This window comes from Sparus aurata, chromosome 1 (genome assembly GCF_900880675.1).
Source record: "Sparus aurata chromosome 1, fSpaAur1.1, whole genome shotgun sequence".
Lineage (NCBI taxonomy): Eukaryota > Metazoa > Chordata > Actinopteri > Spariformes > Sparidae > Sparus > Sparus aurata.
In genome coordinates, this window is record NC_044187.1 from 8,123,855 (window position 1) to 8,145,973 (window position 22,119).

Here is a 22,119-nt window from a genome sequence, read left to right on the forward strand (position 1 = left end):
GCTTGTCGAGCCCCTTCCTGTTCATCTTACACCGCCAGGAAAGCTTTACGTTTACACTTGTCCAATGTTTCAAGATACGTCTCAAGCTAACATGACCCTCAGCTGCACTGATGCTGGATCATTGCTGACGTGACAGCATGACAGAAAGTGAAAGGAACTGAGGCCAAACACTCACTGCTGCTCCCACGATCCCACGATCAAATGCTCCCACGATCAAATGCTCCCACGATCAAACTCTTGAGGTTAAAGGGATATTCCGGTGTAAATTTAATCCATGGTCTAAATCACCGTGAAACTGTGTTAGTCTCCCTCTCGAGAGATCAAGTTAGCAGACCGCTAATTTACGGAGTTTTATCAACCTCAGAAACGACCGCACGACAACAATACACTGCAGTAAATGGATCCAAATATAAACCGCCACCGAGAAACACAAATAATGCTCAGAACAGCACCAAACTTCAGCACCAGTACAAACAGGGTCTCAGCACATAGTCCGGGGCATCTAACCTCCGCTAGCTTAGCTCGATTTCTATTGGGAAGCTAAAAACAGATTTCAACTCTCCTCCATCAGCTTCCGGGTCGGGGAAGTCCCGACACGACGATTACCGAGTGCGGTTAGAAATGCTCAATTCCGTTCTTTTCCCTGTCCGCTCTCGATAATAACTGTTATAAACTGGCAGGTAAGACACATATGAACTTTGATTGCTTTTCCATGGAGTCATAATCATACATTTTCATCCATGAGCCGTGGAACTCTACTGCACTCGGTAATCGACTCGTCGGGACTTCCCGTCAACAGGAAGCTGCTGCAGAAGAGTGGTAAATTTAGTCAGCTTTTCAGTAGAAATCCAGCTAAGCTAGCGGAGGTTAGATGCCCCGGACTATGTGCTGAGACCCTATTTGTACTGTTGCTGAAGTTTGGTGCTGTTCTGAGCATTATTTGTGGCTTTTTGGTGGCGGTTTATATTTGGATCCATTTACTGCAGTGTATTGTTGTCGTGCGGTCGTTTCTGAGGTTGATAAAACTCCGTAAATTAGCGGTCTGCTAACTTGATCTCTCGAGAGGGAGTCTAACACAGTTTCACGGTGTGTTAGACCATGGATTAAACTTACACCAGAATATCCCTTTAACACGAGGACAAAATTCACAATTGCTGTTTAAAACCTTTCAAATGAGACTCAGGCACCAGATTTGTTTTAAATGTATGAAATATAAGTAAGTTAACGTACCTAAATGATGTAACTGATGTCTCGTTACAAGACTGTCATCAACTGAATATAGCTGAACCTTCTAAAAGTCAGAACCAGTTTTATTTTGAAAGTCCAACCAGACGCTGTATATTACAAACGTGTCCTTACTTGAATGCTTTTACTCTGAAAGTCTTATCTGAGGTTATGATAGAGCGTGACAGTTTGAAGATTGAGGCCGCTGACCGAGATGATGAATGTGACAAGTTTAGAGGGCGCGTTGCTTTCACAAAGAGATCACTTGACTTCGCATTTTTAAAGCAAAAGCGACATTTATTTTGTATGACAGGAAAGTGCAACTCCCTCATGTCTTCAGGCCATTTTGTAATATTCATACTTACCACCACATTTACTCAGCGGATCCGAGGCTGTGTTATAAAACACACTCCTCTTTTAGTCTTCTTTAGTTCTTCAGAGCAGCATCTCGACTTCTTTCTTTAAAAAATCATTGAATCAGATGAACATGACCCACATTTGTGACAGAGGGGTTTTTTTATAAAAGGAAATTAAAGTAACTTGATGATGAAAAATTCACAACTACTTTAGCTGTGAATCGAACTTTCTCACAAGCCTTTTAGTCTCCGTCAAGAAATATAAAGCGGCGGCTCCTGTGTTTGTCTTTGAGTTATGATGATAAATGCGGTGCGTCTCAGGCCCGCATCCGTGACATCTACTCTAGTTTTTTTGTTTTTTTTCCATAACTGTGAAAAATTGTTTTTGTAAATCCTGTTGGTGTGCGAGGACGCCGCTTACACTTCTGCAAGGCCAGTGTTCACGGTTCAGCGAGTGCAGTGAAGATGTTTTAATCTAGCCGCCCTGAGGACGGCGAGTAAACGACTGGATGGAGATTAAGTGGATTTCATGTTGCTGTAGACAAAGTTATTACCAAACACACACCCACGTGCCTGAGCTCTACCTACAGTATCACTGGAAACACAGAGCAGAATCTATCTTGTGTGTTGACCCCGTTTATGAACACAAATCTGATGTGTTGACCTCGAACACGGAGTTTCTGAACACGTCCAAGGTTGCCAGATCTTACAACACACTCACACTCACACTTATTGATCCGGTCCAGATCACCGGGTCATGCGCTAGACGTTTCGTTGAGCACGTCTGCATAATTTGCGTGGACTTTATTCAAAACAGCTTATTAAAATGTCAGATTTCCCTAAAGCTCTTAAACGATGTTACGTACTTTGGCCCAGCTGCTGACAGTAAGATATGTCTGTTTAGCTGTGTGATGTAAATTGTGCTTCGGTGTTTCAAACCCACTCGTTCGATGTTTTTGAGGTCAGAGAGGCTGTTTGGATAAATGCTGAAGAGCTGGGCGTTTTTCATACTTGGCCTTAATACATGAATCTTGGGACTTGGGATGAAGAAGAAGAGGAGGTCATTAGGAAAAGCTGCTTCTCACTAAAAAATGTGTCAGTATCCGGCAATCCCCTTCCCGACAGCTATGATTCATTCTCAGTCACACTCAGTAAAAGAGAGGGGGTATAGCTCAGTGGTAGAGCATTTGACTGCAGATCAAGAGGTCCCTAGTTCAACTCTGGGTGCCCCCTAATCTAGTCTTTGTGGTTCAACAAGATACAAAGACCCCCGTAGAAGATAACACAACCAGGCAAAGGCTTTCATGTTGCATTGTGTGTATCTTGTGTCATAGAAAACCACAAGATTCACAGTCATGGATATGCAGATGACAAGCTCGTCTACCCGAAACAGAGAAGTTATCATCTGTCTGTGTCGGTCTGAGATGAAAATGAAAACAATTCAGAAATCATTTTTTTCCTACACAAAAGCGCCGTCACTATCTGCAAAATGTCAAACCTGCAGCCCGGGTGTCATATTTGATAGTGACCTTTAATTCTGAACAACACGATGGAAACTGTGGTTCAACGATGTTTTTTATCAACAAAAAATGTCGACTTTTTCTCTCCCGGCCTGATCTCAAGAAGGTCATACTTGCTTTTCTTAAAAATATAATCTCGGTTCCATTATTGTAACTCGCTGTGTTCAAGGTTAAACCAAAAAGAAACTGACTAACGACAAGATCACGTCAGCTCTGTTTTAACTTCCGCTGGTTTTAGAATTGATTTCAAGATTAAAATGACCTTAAAGGCTCCTCATGACTATTTTATTCAGTTTCTACTTAACATATCATTCTTAGATTGTCAGATTTCATATCAAACCTACAGACAGTCAGACGCCTCGCCTCATTCGTTTCCCAAACCGCTGAGTTGTCCAGAGCAACATCTGGACGGTCATCGGGGTCTCTGGCCAACAAAAGTAGGCCACAGCATGATATCATATTTTATTTGTCTCACGCAACAGTTTCTCCACTTCGCAATGGAAGACAAGTTGGTTCCAGCCATTCAAAGCCTCCAAGTGTTTCTCAAGTCTTGTAGATTTGTAGCTGTGTGAACAAAACAAGGACTCTGTAATCCTACAAATGTATTTCCCAGCTCTCACGTGTAATAATGTTTAAATATTGTGGTCGGTGTCTGATGAGATTTGAGTTAAGACGAGGCATACATACATGCATATTGCTGTTCTGTTGGGCTGGACCGGAATCAGCTCCATCTGTCCCTCTAAACAGTTTTCATGGGCAAAAGCAAAACATAAGAGAAGCAAGATGGCCGACGTCCATGATTTTAATCAACATCCCACGCCAAACTCTGCCGGTCTCTTCCTCCTGGCTCATTTATACGCTTCGACTTCCCTGATAACTACACAGATCGATTGTTATGGTCGGTCTACAGTGCGTCGCGGTTGGGATTGTTTGACCGCACGATTGATTAGCCGTCTGACGGGTTAGGGAGCTGCAGGCCGCTTCTTTAACTCAACCTGCCTTCTGTCTGGCGCTCTCCTCCGGACTGCTTTCTTTCAGCGCGACCTATAAACCTCAGCTCCTGCGAGGCTGAGTGGGAAACGGCTCATTATGCAGGAAAAACAAGACGCGGCGCCGCTTCCTTTAAGCTCCCAGCGAAATATCGCCTGTGATCTTTCAAAGTTGATAGCGATGCGTTTTGAGCAAAACGCCGTATTTTTGTGGGTAAACAGACACCAAAAACCGTCTTGATCTGAAGGCCTCGGGGCAGAATGTGTGTGACGCCGTCAGCAGGAGGTCTGGATGTATATTATTCCTCTTGATGCAGGCTGCAGCGTTAGCTCAGTGGATCAGTCTGGCTTGAAAAAAAAGAAAGCACCAACAACAGACACTGACGTCAAGTCACGTACAACTCAGTTTACGGTATTTGGACTACGTTTGCAGGCCTAAGTGAAAAAAATAGCATCTATTTCTTCACGTTTCTGTGGCCCAGTGGCCTAATGGATAAGGCATCAGCCTCCGGAGCTGGGGATTGTGGGTTCAAGTCCCACCTGGGTCAATCAATAATTATAATGTACATTAGTGATACATTCATGCAGAATTTGTCTGGCTAAGGCAGATTTTGAATTATGAGCAAACAGGCTGGCTGCTGTTCCCACAGTATGAGGAGCAGTGGAGTGTTTACATCACTGATGTCAAGTTAAAGGACAGCGTTTTCCCACCAATCAAACCTCTAATGTGAAGCGGCTGACCATCTCGTCGCTGCTGTTTACGTTCATCCAGATGCGGATCACAGAATTATTTCACGGGGTTTGAACATGTTTATGTAGGCCTACACGTGTTTATAGCCTAAATAATGCAACCCCGTGCCGTAAAACCACTTAATAAATCACACTTGAACCTTGAAAATGGAGATATTTCACTTGGTGCACGCTGGCTATTTGTGTTCAATGGCGCCCCCCAATGGCAGCAAAAGGAAGAGCCTGAAAACTATTTGAACTTCAAGAGCCAAAAGTACATTTTGACTTATAAATACTGTATTTCAAACAAGAAGAAAATAGAAGTTAGGTTTACCAATGTCCATATCTCTTTAACCTTTTGAAAAGAATAGAACAGAAAACATCTCCCCTGTTTTTTCGACTGAAATATCCCAAAGATTCTGGAGAGTCTCGTATTTTTGAGGCTTCTTGTTTACTCTTTTAACATTAAGAATAGGATTGTTCACGATGCAGAACTTGATTATTGTGGAGGCAGAATTCATAATTCACAAACAGAAATGTTTAAAATCTCTCCCCAAGTTTTCACCTTTTCCCCTAAAACTACATTTCCTGCTTAAATCACTCAGTTTAATGAAAAAAAGCTGTAATAAACTTCTGAATAATCATCAAAACGTTTCCCCTGAAATCTCTGTCTGTTATGTTTGTATCTCTATTTGTGTACCTCTGTGCTGTTATTTATTCTCATGTATTTAATTATAATATCTATTATGTTTATATATACAACACATTCATATTTAAATGTCAAAATGAGTCCAAACGTGCTCCACAGAAAGTGGCGAAGGTCATTTACAAGCTTTGAACATTGCGGTACAGTCGGCTGCCGTGATGGATGGGTTTCTCCGGGCCCCCAGAGGCCAGTTTCAGGACTGCCGTCATGCCTCACAGAGCAGAACTGTCATTATGGTTTACAGCCTTATAAAATACCAATTACAGCGAAAATGGGAACTTCCAAATATTGAAAAATCCCCCAGAGGATCGGAGGCTCATTTCCATTTCCAGAGTGAAAAAGATGAATGGGAGAGAAAAAGAGAGAGAGAAGGTTAACGAGACGATGAGGAGAAGGGAATAATGATAGATAGATAGATAGATAGATAGATAGATAGATAGATAGATAGATAGATAGACAAATTCTCACCGTTCCAGTTTTGTTTACGGGTCACAATGACTCCTGAGCATCCAGCAGGGATGCTGAGCTCTGGCACCTGCTCCCAGATCCCCTTGAAAATAGTGTTGTTGCTGATAATAAAAATCAGCTGGGGAGAAAAATTGCCTCTCTCCAGACACTGATTCATACACCCTGAAAATAACCCCCTTTCTCTAAAGCAGCTCGTGAAATAGAACATTAAAGTTACACCTGCATCCACCGGCCCGGTGAAATCAGATTCCAAGAAGCAGGACGCATCGACTCGGCTGCAGCACGGTACACCTCTACGATCTAGATTAAAATGTCTAAACAACTACTGGATGGATGTTCAAGCGGAAATGATGGCTTTTAAACTAAAAATACGTTTGCGCTAGTATGTTTTTTAAAGGGCGACTCCACCCAGTCTTGGGGAGCGCCAGGTTATTTGAAAAAAGGTTCAGAATGCGAGGAATAAAAAAGGTGGTATCTCTTTTTTCTGCTGTATCGATTACGATCATTAGGTTTAAAACTGTCAATAAAGAGTCCACAAGTATTATGGGACTGCTCTAATTACCTGGTGCCTACATTACCCACAATGCAACTTAGCCACTGAGCGACATAACTGAGGGAAATGTATCAGACATCTTGGAGCTGCCCACAAAAAGCCGTATCCTACTTTTTAACATCAAATTTAACGCTTTAATGTGTAAATCTGATGTTAGCTGTTGTGCCAGCCAAAAGTAATAATTGCAAACTTGATTACAAAACAGATGTTTTATTATGGAAAAATGCTTTAAGTTCAAAATGTTTAAAATATAGAAGATTCAGTCTGAAAAGGAGCAATCATTACTATCATTACTTTTTTTTTTTCGACATATTTCTTTTAACTGCAAGCTGAATTAACACTTTACACTATCAATTGTGAAAGGTGCCACATAAATAGAGTTGATTATTTAAAGCTTCATTATGATTTTTGGAAGCCTTTCGTGCTTTGCCACCTTGCTGTCTGACAGAGAAGCAGTCTCCAAACCATCTGCCGGTGCTTTTTTTGTGTTTTATCCTCACGTGGATAATATCCTCCTCCGCACCGAGCTCCGGGTTATGAGGATATTGATTTAAGGATGATGATGAAGATGATCCCGGGATGTCTCAGGGGCTGCTGATGATCTGCTCGATCCAGTCGGTGAGCCTGGTGATGCGAGTGTAGACGCCGTAGTAGTCTGGGCGCCCGCAGCCTTTGCCCCAGCTCACCACCCCGGCCAGGAACCAGCGGCCCGACGGCTCCTGGCAAACCAACGGACCGCCGGAGTCTCCCTGACGGAGACGGGCAATGTTTAAAGGGCAGAATGTTTTAATGTAATCAAAGAACAAAATGACGGAATAATTGGCGAGACTGATGATCAATACTGGCGACTCAACTATGACATCACTCTGCGTTTGGATGTCTGGCTTTTAAAACTCATTTAATGGCCTGTACTCTGTTTGGGAACATTAATTCTCCACCCTGAGGACTTCCAGGATGCAGCCGACATACATGTACTTAAACTGAGATGCAGCATCTGTGTTTTGCAGAAATAAAATTTTTTCTTCTGTTTCATTGAATTCGTCCCAGTTTTGCGTCTCCAACCGAACAGAACGAGAGCGAGACTACATATAACCTGATGACTCCACCCAAACAGTACAGTGCATACTGAAAGTTAAGCTTTAGTTTGTTTTATATCAGCCATGAAACTGCACAACGACTCTATCTGGAATTATATAACTGTACTTTGAAAATGTGCTTTGATTTAAACCTGCATTGGTTTCTTCTTCTGTCACATGGGGGCAGCACAACCTCAACACTGACACCTTGTAAAGCTGCGAGAAATATAAGGGCTTTTAGCGGCTAAGTGCTTCACTGTTTACCACTTTTCTCACTTAAAAAAACCCCAAAACAATTAGTTTAAAGGCGCTAAAAGAAAACTCTACGGAGGTGATGGGAACTGAGGAGTCAGGTGACGCTTCTCAGCGTCATTCAGAGTAATTAAATACAATTTTTGATAGTACAGTATTCATCATAATGCAGCTTTGAATATCCTCCGTCTGTATGTGTTTCTCTGTACCTGACAGGCATCTTTCTCTCCACTGCGGTAACCGGCGCAAAGCATTCTGGGAGTGACCAGGTGGCCGTAGGAGCGAACGCAGGCTTCCTCGCCGACCAGGCGAACATCCACCTTCTGCAGCACATTGCTGGAAGTGCCTGAGGAGGACGGAGGGGAGAGGGGGAACAATCTCAGGCCAAAAGATGGAGAAAATACATGATTGATATTTTCAAGAGAACGTCCAAAGTCTGCATTAACCTCTTCGCGTTAAAGGTGCAATACGTGATGGCCAGGATTCAAAAGCAGCTCCAAAAATATCCCACTTGGCTCCGGTTGCACTTTTTGATGTTCACACCAGCAGTAAACAAAAAATGGGTAGTAACACTTTTCATGTTTACCGTGAAAAGAAACCACTTCACTGGAAATGAAGTGTCGTGACCGCACTTTAGTAAACGCACATTTAGCCGAGCTTTTCTCACAGTAGTTGCGAAAGCCAGGTCGATCTTGTGGCTCTTTCTGAAACTCTCAGCGCCGGAAGATGGTTTCCAACGCTATTTTCTCAAGCAGCCTTGGTTCGTCATTTGTAACCGCAGCCCACACGCTCCCGCCCACACCTCTCTTTCATTCTGCTGCCTCTTTGATTCGAATGGTGTTTTTTATGATGATAATTTCATGTGTTTTTGTTCCATTATCTTAATAACCCACATCTTGACATCTTATCTTATTTTTCAAAGGGCCACTGAGGGCTTGTGGGGGTTGTTTGTCAAGGCTGCACAAGTCGTGAAAAAATCACTTTGTGTGAAAAGGCTGTTGTGCTGCATGAAACATAACCCAGTGGAAAAAGTTAACTGCTAACCCTGCAAAACACTGCACTCAGACATCAGCGTTCATAAGATAAACCTATAAAAGTCAAAAGCACCAAATAAATGTTCATCTTGTGTTAATAAATCTGCGTTGTTTAACTTAAAACTGTCTCTTAAAGAGGCACGATGACGTCTTCCTCCAGGTCACACATACCGTTAAAGTCTCAGGTAAGATAGAAATTATAACAGTAGTCCTGAGGACGTTTTGTTGGATTTAAGTTTTGCAACATTGAAAGTCTTTAGATTGCTTATTTGTTGCATTGTGCAGTTACTTTATGGCAGCGGTTCCTAGCTTTTTGAGCTGCAGCCTGTTCAAAGGGTCAGAAGATAAATCTGAAGTGCCCTGAGACAAACGTGCTTCTTTATGTTGGACTACTAGATAAGAATTTCATGACATAAATTATCAGGACTTAACTAGCATTTAAAGGAAGAACTGACATTGTGCCGCCAGTTTATATGTAGCTTGAGTCTTTTAATCTATTTCGATTCATTGCAATGTCAGAAAGCCAGTTGAACAAAGTGACAATATATGTTTACACACGCTAACTGTTAGCAGAACATTAGCATGTCTGTGTAGACGCAGAAAAGGAAAAGACGTAATATATAATTTTGTGGAAAGTTAACGGGTACGATTTCAAAACGCAACTTAAATCAGAATAAAGTTTGCAACATCATATATTTCCCTCTAAAAAAGTTTCCGTATTTCTGGCAGTTATGCTACGTGTTGTGATGCTACAGTGACTTCCTGTCGACGTAGGTGATGCAACTTCAGAAAGGATTAACATGCGGCCTGTTCAACATTCCTGAAGTCGTAAAAGGTGACACAGATTTTTGGATCGCAACCAAATCCTGCTTTGCTCCCCTCCATGTTTACCTCACACCAGACTCCACCGATTATTCAAATTAAACAATCTGTTGCTCACTTAAAACATGCAACATGAAGCCAAAACAGACTTGGAGCCGCTGCTGTAGACCACTTGGAGAGCTGAAATGCTTCTGTTTACCTCCACGATCGACAACACAACTTCTATCCTCTCTCCAAATCCTCCAACCCCCCATTTCCCTCTTTCCCATCCTCACCTCCCTCGCGGAGAGCCCCCCAGCCGGTGACCCAGCAGAGCAGGTCCGGCTCCAGCTGGTGGGTGGGCGGGGGCAAGCAGGCGGGTCGAGCGTGTCCAGCCATCTGAAGGGAGGCGGGCCGGTCCAGCTTCAGCAGGGCCAGGTCGTAGTCGTGGGTGTCATCGTCGTAGTATTGATGGAGGTGGATGCGTTGAACTCGCGCCACCTCTTCGGTCGGGCTGCTGCGGTTCAGCAGGAGTTTACCCAGGTAGACGGTCCACACCGAGGGAGAGTAGAGACTGCAGGGGATAAAGTTACAAGTGTTACAGGGGCAGTGAGTTAGATTTTTATCGAGCACATTAAAAAACATGCGATATCTTGATTGCTGCCTATATACAGTAGCAGTTTTCCACTCTTACCAACAGAGTTTTTGTTTTGGAACAAAATCATCCACGTCCACTGAAATTTAAAGGGATATTCCGGTGTAAGTTTAATCCATGGTCTAAATCACCGTGAAACTGTGTTAGACTCCCTCTCGAGAGATCAAGTTAGCGGACCGCTAATTTACGGAGTTTTATCAACCTCAGAAACGACCGCACGACAACAATACACTGCAGTAAATGGATCCAAATATAAACCGCCACCAAAAAGCCACAAATAATGCTCAGAACAGCACCAAACTTCAGCAACAGTACAAATAGGGTCTCAGCACATAGTCCGGGGCATCTAACCTCCGCTAGCTTAGCTGGATTTCTATTGTGAAGCTAAAAACAGAATTCAACTCTCCTCCATCAGCTTCCGGGTCGGGGAAGTCCCGACGCGACGATTACCGAGTGCGGTTAGAAATGCTGAATTCCGTTCTTTTCCCTGTCCGCTCTCGATAATAACTGTTATAAACTGGCAGGTAAGACACATATGAACTTTGATTGCTTTTCCATGGAGTCATAATCATACATTTTCATCCATGAGCCGCGGAACTCTACTGCACTCGGTAATCGACTCGTCGGGACTTCCCGTCAACAGGAAGCTGCTGCAGAAGAGTGGTAAATTTAGTCAGCTTTTCAGTAGAAATCCAGCTAAGCTAGCGGAGGTTAGATGCCCAGGACTATGTGCTGAGACCCTATTTGTACTGTTGCTGAAGTTTGGTGCTGTTCTGAGCATTATTTGTGGCTTTTTGGTGGCGGTTTATATTTGGATCCATTTACTGCAGTGTATTGTTGTCGTGCGGTCGTTTCTGAGGTTGATAAAACTCCGTAAATTAGCGGTCTGCTAACTTGATCTCTCGAGAGGGAGTCTAACACAGTTTCACGGTGTGTTAGACCATAGATTAAATTTACACCGGAATATCCCTTTAAACACTCGCTTTTTGCTGCACGAGCTCTTAATCACCACACAGAGAGCATTAAGACAGAAGAATTGTTAATCCTCGACAGGATGCTGCAGCTATAGTTTTGGGCCGTGATCCAGCCAGCTTCAGATTCTATATGCTTTTAAAAAGACGAGTGCATGTAAACACATAAATACACTCATGGCTCTGAGTCAAACAGGCTGTCACAGGAGAGCGAAGCAGGCCTGCAACATGAAATACGTTTAGGAGAAATATAAACACGACTTATTTAAAAGTGCTCCATTTAAGTCAGTGAACAAACATCTTCAGCAGTAATGTTTTGCTCAAAGTGTTTTTGTTTTGAAGGTGTGTTCTGACACCTTCATCACCACTTCCCCCCTCATCTCTGCCCTTACCGGTCGTCATAGAAACAGTGGGCAGCGGAAATCACCCATTGGTTGGAGATAAGTGCGCCGCCGCAGATGTGGGTACCCCGCACCTGCAGGCTGGCCTGCCACGGCCACTCCCCCTCCATGGCGTCGGTCCCTCCCACAATGCGGCTGGAGAACTGCCGCAGGCCGCAGTCTGAACACACACACCGAAATATTAACACACACAATTTCATCTTAAAATAAGGTGAACATAAACACAAAATCGACCTGAAGCTGAACGGAAGTGAACCGATACGCAGGTGTGTTTATCGTCTCACCACACTGTTTCTCATCAGAGGCATCGGGGCAGTCGGTGACAGAGTCGCACTCTGGATTCGGCTTCTTCAAGCAGGTTCCATCGGCGCACACATAGGTCATATCTGTACACTGCACACCTGGACACACACATTCGCTGCTAGTAGATCTCAGTACGGAGAACTGGTTAATGTTTTTGTGAGGGCTTAGTTCAGTGAGAGGTTGATCGAGCTTCAAACTAATTCAGAGTCATGTCTTGGTCGGTGGGAGGAACACCATTAAACAACCAACACTGCTGTTAAAAATCGATCTGCTGTGACTCACAAATGCTCAATGACGAGGTAAGTTTGAAATGTGTGATTCACGTTACGTTTACGTCTTGTTCTTCCTCGCTCTCTGACTCTCTTTATAGCGACAGGCGACCAAATGAAAAGCACCGTTACTTTGAGTAAACGGCAAAACATTTAGAGAAGGCTAGAACGAAATCTCACACATTATATCTTTAACACACCGAGTTTTATTCAGTCAGGTGTCTGTATAACTAATGAAAAATGTAGCGCAAAAGATACTAATTAGGGCGGTACATTTTGGAAAAGGCATGTGGTGTGTTTGTGTGGAGCTTGTTGTGTGTGTTACCAGCTGTGCAGTTCATCTCATCTGTTGCTTCGGGGCAGTCCGGGTGTTGGTCACACACCTTGTAGTAGTCGACACACCGACTGTCCTCTGGACACTGGAACTTGGCCACACACACTGAAACACAGAGAGCTTTTATTATCATTTTCAGTGGCGTGCACAGACTTTTTGAAGGGCAGGGACGAAAAGAAGGGCACTTTAGCGCACGTTTTGGCTCCCAAGAGGGCACTTTAGCGTGTGTTTTGGCACCCAAGAGGGCACTTTAGCATGCGTTTTGGCCCCTAAGAGGGCACTTTAGCACGTGTTTTGGCTCCCAAGAGGGCACTTTAGCGTGTGTTTTGGCCCCCAAGAGGGCACTTTAGAGTGTGTTTTGGCTTCCATGAGGGCACTTTAGCACGCGTTTTGGCTCCAAAGAGGGCACTTTAGCGTGTGTTTTGGCTTCCATGAGGGCACTTTAGCATGCGTTTTGGCTCCCAAGAGGGCACTTTAGCACACGTTTTGGCTCCCAAGAGGGCAATTTATCATGTTTTAACCAGCCAAGAGGACAGTTTAGTGTGTTTTGCCAACCAAGAGGGCACTTTGGCACGCTTTTTTGGCTCCCAAGAAGGCACTTTAGCGCACGTTTTGGCTCCCAGGAGGGCACTTTAGCACGTGTTTTTCAACAATTGGGCCACGAGGGGGGTGACTGCCCCCCCTGCCCCCCCCGTACACATCACTGATCATTTTTATTATTATTTCATTATATACAATCCTGTCTCAGAAAAAGCAGGAAAATATAATGTTCCCTCTGATTCTTTTTGACACTTGATAAATGTGATTACTCCTTATTAAATAATACCTAATTAGTGGCTAATGACCCTGCCAGCAGTCACATCTAAAAAAGCAAAACCAGTCGCAGCGTCGTAGCTTGACAAGCTGCCAAATCTTGGAGGTTTTCATATTCTCAGACACTGTCTGGCATTCAAATGAGTTCACAAGATTTAGTAAGAACAGGACGATCAGATCAGCATCGCCCTCAGACTTTTTAGACTGGCCAGCGCTCGTGAGCAGCATGCTGATGTGTTGAGGAGAAGCTCAACATCATTTGAGAGTTTAAACCAAATGTTTCTGTTTCAGTATAAAACAGTGTATGAGTAATTATGCATGAAATGAACTTAAAAACATTTAAAAAAGTACCACAGTTCCTCTCATCGAGCCCGTTGGGACAGTCCTTGATTCCATCGCAGGCAGGAACACACAGGCCATTAGTGGAGCACAGAAACTGACCGGGACAAGCTGTAAAAACACATTTCAAAAAAGTGCAAGTGAAACCCAGAAGAACCATGACTTAAGAGAGGAATCGTAAGTATTTTCTGCGTCCAGAACTCACGATCGGATAGGTTGAAGACCCTGTAGTGCAGCTGAAGGCCCGGCCCTGTGAGCGACACCTCTGATGTCATGACGACCGTGGCCGTCGTGGGGAGCAGGAGGAGGCGCTCGTTGTACGGCTGCAGGCCTCTGGTACCACACAGCCTGAGGAAAAGGGCTCAAATCAAATGTTTACACCGACTACGTCTCACTGCGGAGACAACAAGACAGCTCTGGCGGACGTCTACACAGGTTTGAGACGAGTGGTTTAAATAACCCTGAAACTTCCTGAGCTGACTACTCACATAACAATGATTATTTTGTGTATTAATTGTTTTCCAAAACTGTTTGTTTAAATATGCAAATCAAGTATTGAGAATTTGTGTTTCATTTAAGAGTCAAAGGTTGTTTTTTTCAGCATTTTTTTAAATGTCACAATTACTGCTGGGGTCTTAAACTCACACTCGACAAATGATTAGAAAATAAAGTCAGTTTTTTGGGAAATAACAATGTGTCCTTGAAACTTTGCTTTGTCAGAAAAATGCTCTGTTTGCAGCAAATACAGCCTGTCAGACTTGGTTCTCTAGCTGTCAGTTGCTGTGTCCCAATTCAGGGTCTGCATCCTTCGAAGGACCCGACCTTTATGGTCCTCGACGGCGAGTCCTTTGGAGAGACCTTGTTAACCACGTTAGACGTTGTTAAATGTGACGGTCTAGCCTTTGGAGCATTTCCTGTTTGCGTCACCAGATGTTTTACCCTTACGTCACGATTTCTACCACCCAGGCCCGCGAAAGTGACGATCTACGCCACGCGATTTCACCATTTTCTCTCTTTCTTTCGTCTTTTTTGGGTGCGCAAAGAATCCTGGGATATGTGAGGCCACGAAGGATAGAAGCGGTGCATCCTCCAAAAAGAGGGAAAAGAAGGAGCATCTAGAGGAGCCTTCGAATTGGAGCAGCCTTCGCGCGGCGTTGTGACTTAATTGGCCTTCAAATGCTCCCGCGAAGGATGCAGACCCTGACTTGAGACACGGCAACAGCGTTGAGGTAACCCTCCACACTTCCTGAAGCATTGCACGCAGGTTAGATTGACCTCTTTATGAACCAGCCGACAGCTTCCTCCCTGACTAGTTTGCATAGTTTGGGTAATTTTTCTGTTTAGAAGACGGAGTTCGCTTCAATCACACGCCGTGCGCAGGGTCTGGCCATGCTGTGACAGCCTTACTCAATCAAGTTCTCTTTTTACCTCTGTACAAACTCTGCTTACTCTTCAGAAACTGAGGCAACAAAAGTATTCTAAGAATGAAACTGGCGAGCTAAGAGGTACTGAAGTGGAGATTTCTGGCTAAGACTAAAAATAAGACACCATGAGGGAAAAGGGGAAACACAGACATCTTTCCTAATGTTGCTCAACTTCCTGCATCCTCCTTTAAGAAAACAGTTTGAGGAGGATTGATTAAATATAAAAAGAGATGTATAATGCTCTAAAAGTTTGCATGCACGTCTAACAGGAGGTCCGAATGACACGCTGCTGCCCCCTGCTGTTCAGCACAGGATACAAAAATAAAATAGAGATCATGAGAATCTACTCACTGTAAAGTCTTTTGTTTTATATCTTTTCATTTCATCATGAAACCAACTGAAAAGTCGTGACCTGAACCTGGTGTGGAAATTTTTTTCATTTTTTTTGTACATGCACAGACTATGTGACACTAGAAACCACACACACACAGGTGGAGGTTATAAATAGACATCGCTCTTATCAGGCGACAGCTTTTTTCCGATCTCTCTGCCCTCAATTGCACAGGAGTCTCCTAGCAGTAAAAATACAAAAAAAAAAAAAAAAAGTCTATTTATTGCCACCACCTGCATGTGGTCTGGTGTCAGGTGAAAGAAAGTAGGGAGAGACAAGCGCAAAGGGGAACTAGACGAGTGCGTACATTCAGCCTTTTGGGGAGAAAAAAGGTTATCTGAAATTCGGAAGTTTTCATTTTTTTGTAGAAAGAGAAGTCAGCTAGGGAGACTTGGACTGCTGCTTTCACAATAACCTGACAGCAGGTTATCTGACCGTCGAGGCCGAGTCACTCTCAGTTCTAACAGAACCTCATCTCGGCACAGCCTACCTGCGGTTCTGGATGATCCACTGCCCCTGCGTACAGACCTGGTTGTAGCTGGCTCGGCTCAGCTCGTAGCCCTCAAATTCTAGAGACAAGCCCATCCCCAAACCGGGCATCTGAAATCACATGTGGGGCGGTAACCAAAAACATGTGTCGTTAATATAGAGGGGCTGTGTGTGGATACATAATCAAATCAATCAGGAAGTGGAGGGCGTATGGATGAAGGGGTGTCTTACAGTGAAGCTCCAGCTACAGTTGGTGTCGGGGGGGTAGTAGCTGGGGAAGAAAGGTGTCCTCAGCGTCCCCTGGATCCCTGATACTGCCGAGAGCTCTATGGTGGAGTTACAGTCTGACACAGGGACAGAAAAATATAATAATGTGGCATCGATGATTTTTTAACTGCAGAACACAGGACAAAAGTCAAAAGGCTTTACCCTTAAAACGAAAACTGTCTTTATTACGTTAACCTTTAAAGGTTGTTGACTGCTGGCGGTTTGAGTTAGGGTTCCTGGAGGAGGTGTAGCTGCTGAATAAACCCATTTTTAGAGCGAATGGAAAGTTTTAGTGCTCTGCTGCAAGTCAAACGCGAAAACAAAGCGTCAATGTAGGTGAGAGTCATGAGGATGAAGGTCAGATCGGCTCAGCAGGGCGGTTAACGAACTCAGAATTAGGTCGGCTGGTCTCATATGTGAAGAAATGCATTTACATAAATACATAATTTGGGGTTTTGGGGTTTTTTTTTGCATAGCCTCAGCTGAGTTCAGAGCTGAAATGGTGAACGTGGTAAACAATACACCTGCTTAGCATCAGCATCTTACCATCTCACCAGTCATCATGAGCATGCTGGTGTTAGCATTAAGCTTAAAGCGTGAACTTAAGTAAAAGAAGTCCCGGGCTGTCTGTGGTCTTACCCTGACGGTACCAGGCCTGCGCCGACAGAGAGAAGGGGTCCTTGTAGTTGTACAGACCCTGTTTCCAAACCACCGTCATCCACTCGCCTGAGGACAGGACACGCACCACGCGCTCATGTCTGCTGCAGCCATACACACTGAGAGGCCGGAGGGACAGATAGATAGATAGACAGAGAGACGTGGGGAAGATAGTTTAACTCATCTTGTCTGATGGATAAAAACAAAGCAATGGTTCAGGGCGATGAGACCCAACGACGTCTGGAAAACTCACGATGTGATGAGGTGGGTATCTGTGGGGGTGAGGGAGTTGTACACCAGCAGCCTGTCTCGACACTCCGGCAGCAGCCACTCCATGCGGAGCTCCAGCTGGGAGCCGGGGGCGGCCTGGAGGTGCCACAGGCAGGAGGAGCGCTGCGTGTTGGGGCCACGGAGAGCCACGGGGCCGCTGGACACCACCTTCTGGTAGCGGTAGCAGTCTTGAGCCGGGGAAAGGATGCCAAAGAAACTGTGAGTTATAAGCTCGACTTTGACTGTGTGCAGCGTTGTTGTGCTACAGTAGTTGGTTGATTGGAATTTATGTTTGGAGCTACGTCTGCATTTAATTAAACACCTGAATTGATATCAACTGCTTAAAACCCTCTATTGAATGGCAAGTGTCTACCCTTAGCTTAGCATCAGTAGCCTAACCAAGCCTCCTGTGTCTGAATGTTGAAGCAGTCGAGGATATATACGGTTAAAAGAACTATTCAATTGAGGCGTATGAAGACTTAGTAGGGACAAAGCATTTTTTTAAAAATGTTGTCTGATTTCCAAACAAATTTACAAAAGTGGAAAGCGGTAAGTATTGATTAAACAGCCTGTTTGTTGCTTTGGAAGTGTTAGCATATCCGCTACCTAGCTCATTAGCATTCATTCCAAGGCTAAGAGTTAGCGTATAAATTGCTAGCTAACTACATTAATTTGCATGTCGCTAGAAAGACCTCCGTTCAGGAAAACATCCACTCTGTGTAAGCTAAAATGCTATTAGCCTATGATAGTTAAAGCTAATCAGCAACCCGGCAGACAACATTAGCTATCTTAGTTGAAAACATTGTTTAGTCCTCCACCTCAAAGATGATACCAGATGATTTAGATTATACTGTTCTGTTATTATTGTGAATTTTTGTATAGTAATAGTTTGTTTTGTCAGTTGCATGCTAATTACAGTTAAATCAAAATGAATAAATCAATGTAAAATTAAAAATTATGAAAAAAAAAGCAGATGACAACAAAGTGTGATACCAAATGAGGCTTTCAAAAGCTCTATGACTTTGGAGTCAGTGTCTGTAGGGAGCAGAACAAAAAGACAAGAGAAATTAAACTATAAAAACAAACACTTCTTATATGTACCTGTATTCATCTCTGTCTAATACACACACACACACACACACACACACACACACACACACTGTTCCTCCCTCTGCCCCTCACTTGCTCTCACCGCTGACGGACAGCGAGGGGAGGTGGAGGAGGTATTCGCCGAGGCACGCCGTCTCCTCCTCCCCCGACCCTCCGTACCACCTCAGGCCTTTCTCCAGGCTCGCGGTGACCTTCTCCAGTGTGACCTTCCCAACATGGCTGCCTGGCACAGACATCACTACCCAGAAGTGAGCCACAATACTCCCCTCCCTGCAACAAACACGAGACGAGATCAGAATCCACACAGCATGTATACAGTACAGTGTCACTACTTTGTTGGAGCCGCATACCCAAAGGCGAAGACGGTGGTGGAGTTGAAGTAACGAGAAAGACTCGAGCCCTTCATTGTCTTCTCTATCTGAAAGACAGAGAAATACACCATCACCTGCTTACATGTGGAAGCACAACTGAACGGTGCATTTATGTGCTATCTGAGATGCTAGCAACTAAATGCTAGCTTGTGATAATAGCACTTTCCAGGGGGATGATCTAAACGAACATATAAAATCTTACAGCTTGAAACCTGCTAGTTTTTGCTTTGAAAAATAGAAAACCAACAGCAGCAGGTATCAGAAGCCTCGATGCTCCCTGCTCACCAGTTTCTGAACTCCCTTGGCCTCCTTCTTGAACGCGGGGTTGTCGTGAGAGGACAGATCAGCCGTGAAGTTCCGGTTCATGATGGACACGTAGGCCGTGTACTGCTGCTGGACGCGAGGCTCCAACACCCAAACCCTGTAATCTGTTACGGAGAATAAATAAACAAGACTTCAAGTCGCATTTTGACTACAAAGTGTAGCCAGCATCTTGTTATCGGAAGGTCGCTGGTTCGATTCTCCTGGTCTACATATCGAAGTGTCCTTGGGCAAGATACTGAACCCCAAACTGCTCCTGATTTGCTGGTTGGCACCTTGCATGGCAGCCACCGCCATCACTGTATGACTATATGAGCATATGAACTATAGCAGCTTTGGACAAAAGCGTCTGCTAAATGTCCTGAATGTAAATGCTAATGTCAACATGCTAGCAAGTTCAGTAGGTCTATCTACACTGTTGCTGTGTCTCAATTCAGGGTCTGCATCCTTCGGAGAAGCATTTGAAGGCCAATTACGGCACAACGCCATGCGAAGGCTGTTACGATTCGAAGGCTCCTCCAAATGCGGCCTTTTCCTTCGTGGCCTCCCATATCCCAAGGTTCTTTGCGGGCCCGAAAAAGAAGAAAGAAAGAGAGAAAATGGTGACATCGCATGGCATAGATCGTCACTTTCCTGGGCCTTGGCGGCAAAAATCGTGACGTGAAGGTAAAACATCTGGTGACGCTAACAGGAAATGCTCCAAAGGTTAGACCGTCACATTTAACAAAGCTGACGCGGTCTCTCTGAAGGACTCGCCTTCAAAGACCACAATACAATCCTTCGAAGGATGCAGACCCTGAATTGAGACACAGCAAACAAGTCCTAACTATCCGTGCGTTGGTGCCCAACTCCAAACAGCTGGTGCCCCTTTTATTTTTTCACTCCTGAGTCCGCCACTGTGGTCACATCAAAGGAAAAACCCAATTGGTCAATTAATTGATAAAGAGAAAAAAAAAACTGCTGACCCAAGAAGTACCAGGCCAGTGCTGCTCCTGCACCAATGAGGACGACGACCATGATGAAGGCCAGGAGACACTTGCACTTGGACCGAGTCTTCCTGGTGGGCGGAGCCACAGCTTGTCCACCAGCTCCTGACTGAGGAGAACACACACAAAAAAAAAAACGACTTTCTTTTGGGTTGAAAATATAAATCCAGATGCAGTTTGTTTGAGTGAGGGTGTGACTGAACATACTGTACACAGAGCACAGATGTTTCCTCCTGGTGGATTATGTTTAGCCGTGGCGCTGTTGTGGTTTGTATGTTTCGCTCGCCTGGTGAAGTCTATCCTTAGACTTCACCAGCTGATGTAAACTGCCAACATTATCTTTATAGTTTAGGACTTCAGCATCATAGCGTTCTGCTTACAAAGCAGCCTAACATTGTAGTTACAATCTCATTCCCATTGGTTGAATATTTCTACTTTCAGGGTTCGTACGGGTGCTTGAAATCCTTGAAAGTGCTTGAATTTCAATGTTGTGTTTTCAAGGTCTGAAAAGTGCTTGGATTTTGGTTTAAGTGCTTGAAAGTGCTTGACATTATAACTCTGTGTCTTTCACAAAATTGGGGTCAGACCGGATAATTAATGTCTGAAGTTTTTGCTATTATGAAACATAATTTTAGATGTTTAGGGCATAATATAATGTACATGATTGTGATAAAAACTGAAGAATAAAATCATGAGTATATATATTCCTGTAGATAAGTACTTTACCCCAGCAATAAGGTGCTGGAAAATCTTGAAAATTACCCTTAAAAGTGCTTGAAAAGTGCTTGAATTTGACCTTGAAAAATGTGTACGAACCCTGTACTTTCTGTCCTCGTGCCCTTCTTTAATCTTTTCTTTTCTGTCAAACTGCAACAATATTTGCTGCACAGTGATGATGTGTGTTGGCTTTTATTTTGGAAAACTAGGTGAGTGTATCCACCTCCATTACATCCCACATGCAATCAATCTTGAGGTCAAAATCAAAACATCTGAATGATTAATTTAGAGATTTAATGCAGCGACTTTCTCCACTTTTACTGCCCCAACTCGGCCTAAATGATGATTCATGCTTTGATATCAATGCAAATGGTTTTCAACTGTACTGTGTTATTATTTTATTTCATTTTATACTACATTGTGTTTATTTCTTCTACGTTGAACTATCATACATTGCCTCTCTGATCGTAAAGATAAAATAAAGGTTTAATAATGTGTTTCCTGCTAAGCAAATCAGCAAAATCTGTGGAAACATAAACGTTTCTTTATTTACTACCATTCATCTTGAATTAAAAACAAACTGATGAGAGATATATGTATGTATTTATTTACTTTATTCCAACCCCACACCTCAAGTCGGCCTCAGCCAGGCAGGAACACGTGACAGGAAGTTTTGCTTTAGTGCAGGAAACTAAAAACCAGGAACTTATTTTTGGGGACATTTATTTTAATTCCTGCATCGTCTGTTTTTTGTTTTTTTTGCCTTATAAAACTATCCTGAAACCAAATGCATGTGAAAGCAACTTCTCCTTCTTGAGCTTTCAGTTCCCAACCAGAGCAAACAACATTCAAAACCATAACAGAAGCCTCAACTTGAACCAGGCCTACATAAACAGACCTCCACCAGATTGACATAAATCAATCCCAACACAGTGAGAGATATATATCAGATTATACGTGTAGTAAAAGCGTTACTGACCCCATTGTCCAGAGGAGCAGGAATGACCACCTGGTCACATGAGACTGACTTCTTGGAGCCGTGACCGAGCGCCATCGCATCACTCCTCGTCTTTCTATCCTTCAGAAATCATCTCGCTGTCCGTGGAGGCTCGCCGATGTCTGAATTTGAGTTTTAACTGATTTTATTCAGCATCTCTGGCGAGCACGTAGCCAGACATGTTGCTGCAACAGACAGAACGGTTCCCCCTCTGTTTGTAGGTCCAAAGGTAAAAAGGAAAGAAAGAAAAAAAATCAATCAATACTTCCAAAAAAAAAAAAAAAAAAAAGCTAGTGTGGACTGCACATGGTGAGAGAGTCACAACC

The 22,119-nt window shown here is 43.7% G+C and overlaps 1 protein-coding gene and 2 non-coding genes across 4 annotated transcripts; 2 read left to right on the forward strand and 1 right to left on the reverse strand.

Moving 5' to 3' along the window:
- The first annotated feature begins 2,741 nt into the window (after positions 1-2,741).
- On the forward strand, positions 2,742-2,813 carry trnac-gca (transfer RNA cysteine (anticodon GCA)). Its single transcript has one exon. It is a non-coding gene; the product is annotated as a tRNA-Cys (tRNA).
- Positions 2,814-4,564: 1,751 nt separating this feature from the next.
- trnar-ccg (transfer RNA arginine (anticodon CCG)) lies at positions 4,565-4,637 on the forward strand. The gene has a single exon. It is a non-coding gene; the product is annotated as a tRNA-Arg (tRNA).
- A 2,102-nt stretch (positions 4,638-6,739) lies between these two features.
- Positions 6,740-22,015, reverse strand: tmprss6 (transmembrane serine protease 6). Of its 2 annotated transcripts, XM_030424706.1 has the most exons (18): positions 21,776-22,015; positions 20,059-20,188; positions 19,058-19,200; positions 18,752-18,819; positions 18,484-18,671; positions 18,285-18,326; positions 17,275-17,479; positions 17,004-17,140; positions 16,329-16,441; positions 16,099-16,208; positions 13,999-14,141; positions 13,806-13,904; positions 12,633-12,746; positions 12,020-12,136; positions 11,727-11,895; positions 10,005-10,282; positions 8,083-8,219; positions 6,740-7,294 (listed from the first exon to the last, which is right to left on the reverse strand). In XM_030424706.1, exons 1-18 carry the CDS (start codon positions 21,848-21,850, stop codon positions 7,130-7,132), a joined length of 2,433 nt encoding a protein of 810 aa, XP_030280566.1. In that variant the 5' UTR covers positions 21,851-22,015; the 3' UTR covers positions 6,740-7,129. The 2 variants fall into 2 exon arrangements, with proteins under 2 accessions (XP_030280566.1, XP_030280575.1); XM_030424715.1 differs by lacking the exon at positions 18,285-18,326 and having other exon boundaries at positions 20,059-20,186; positions 21,774-22,014.
- Between the last annotated feature and the right edge of the window lie 104 nt (positions 22,016-22,119).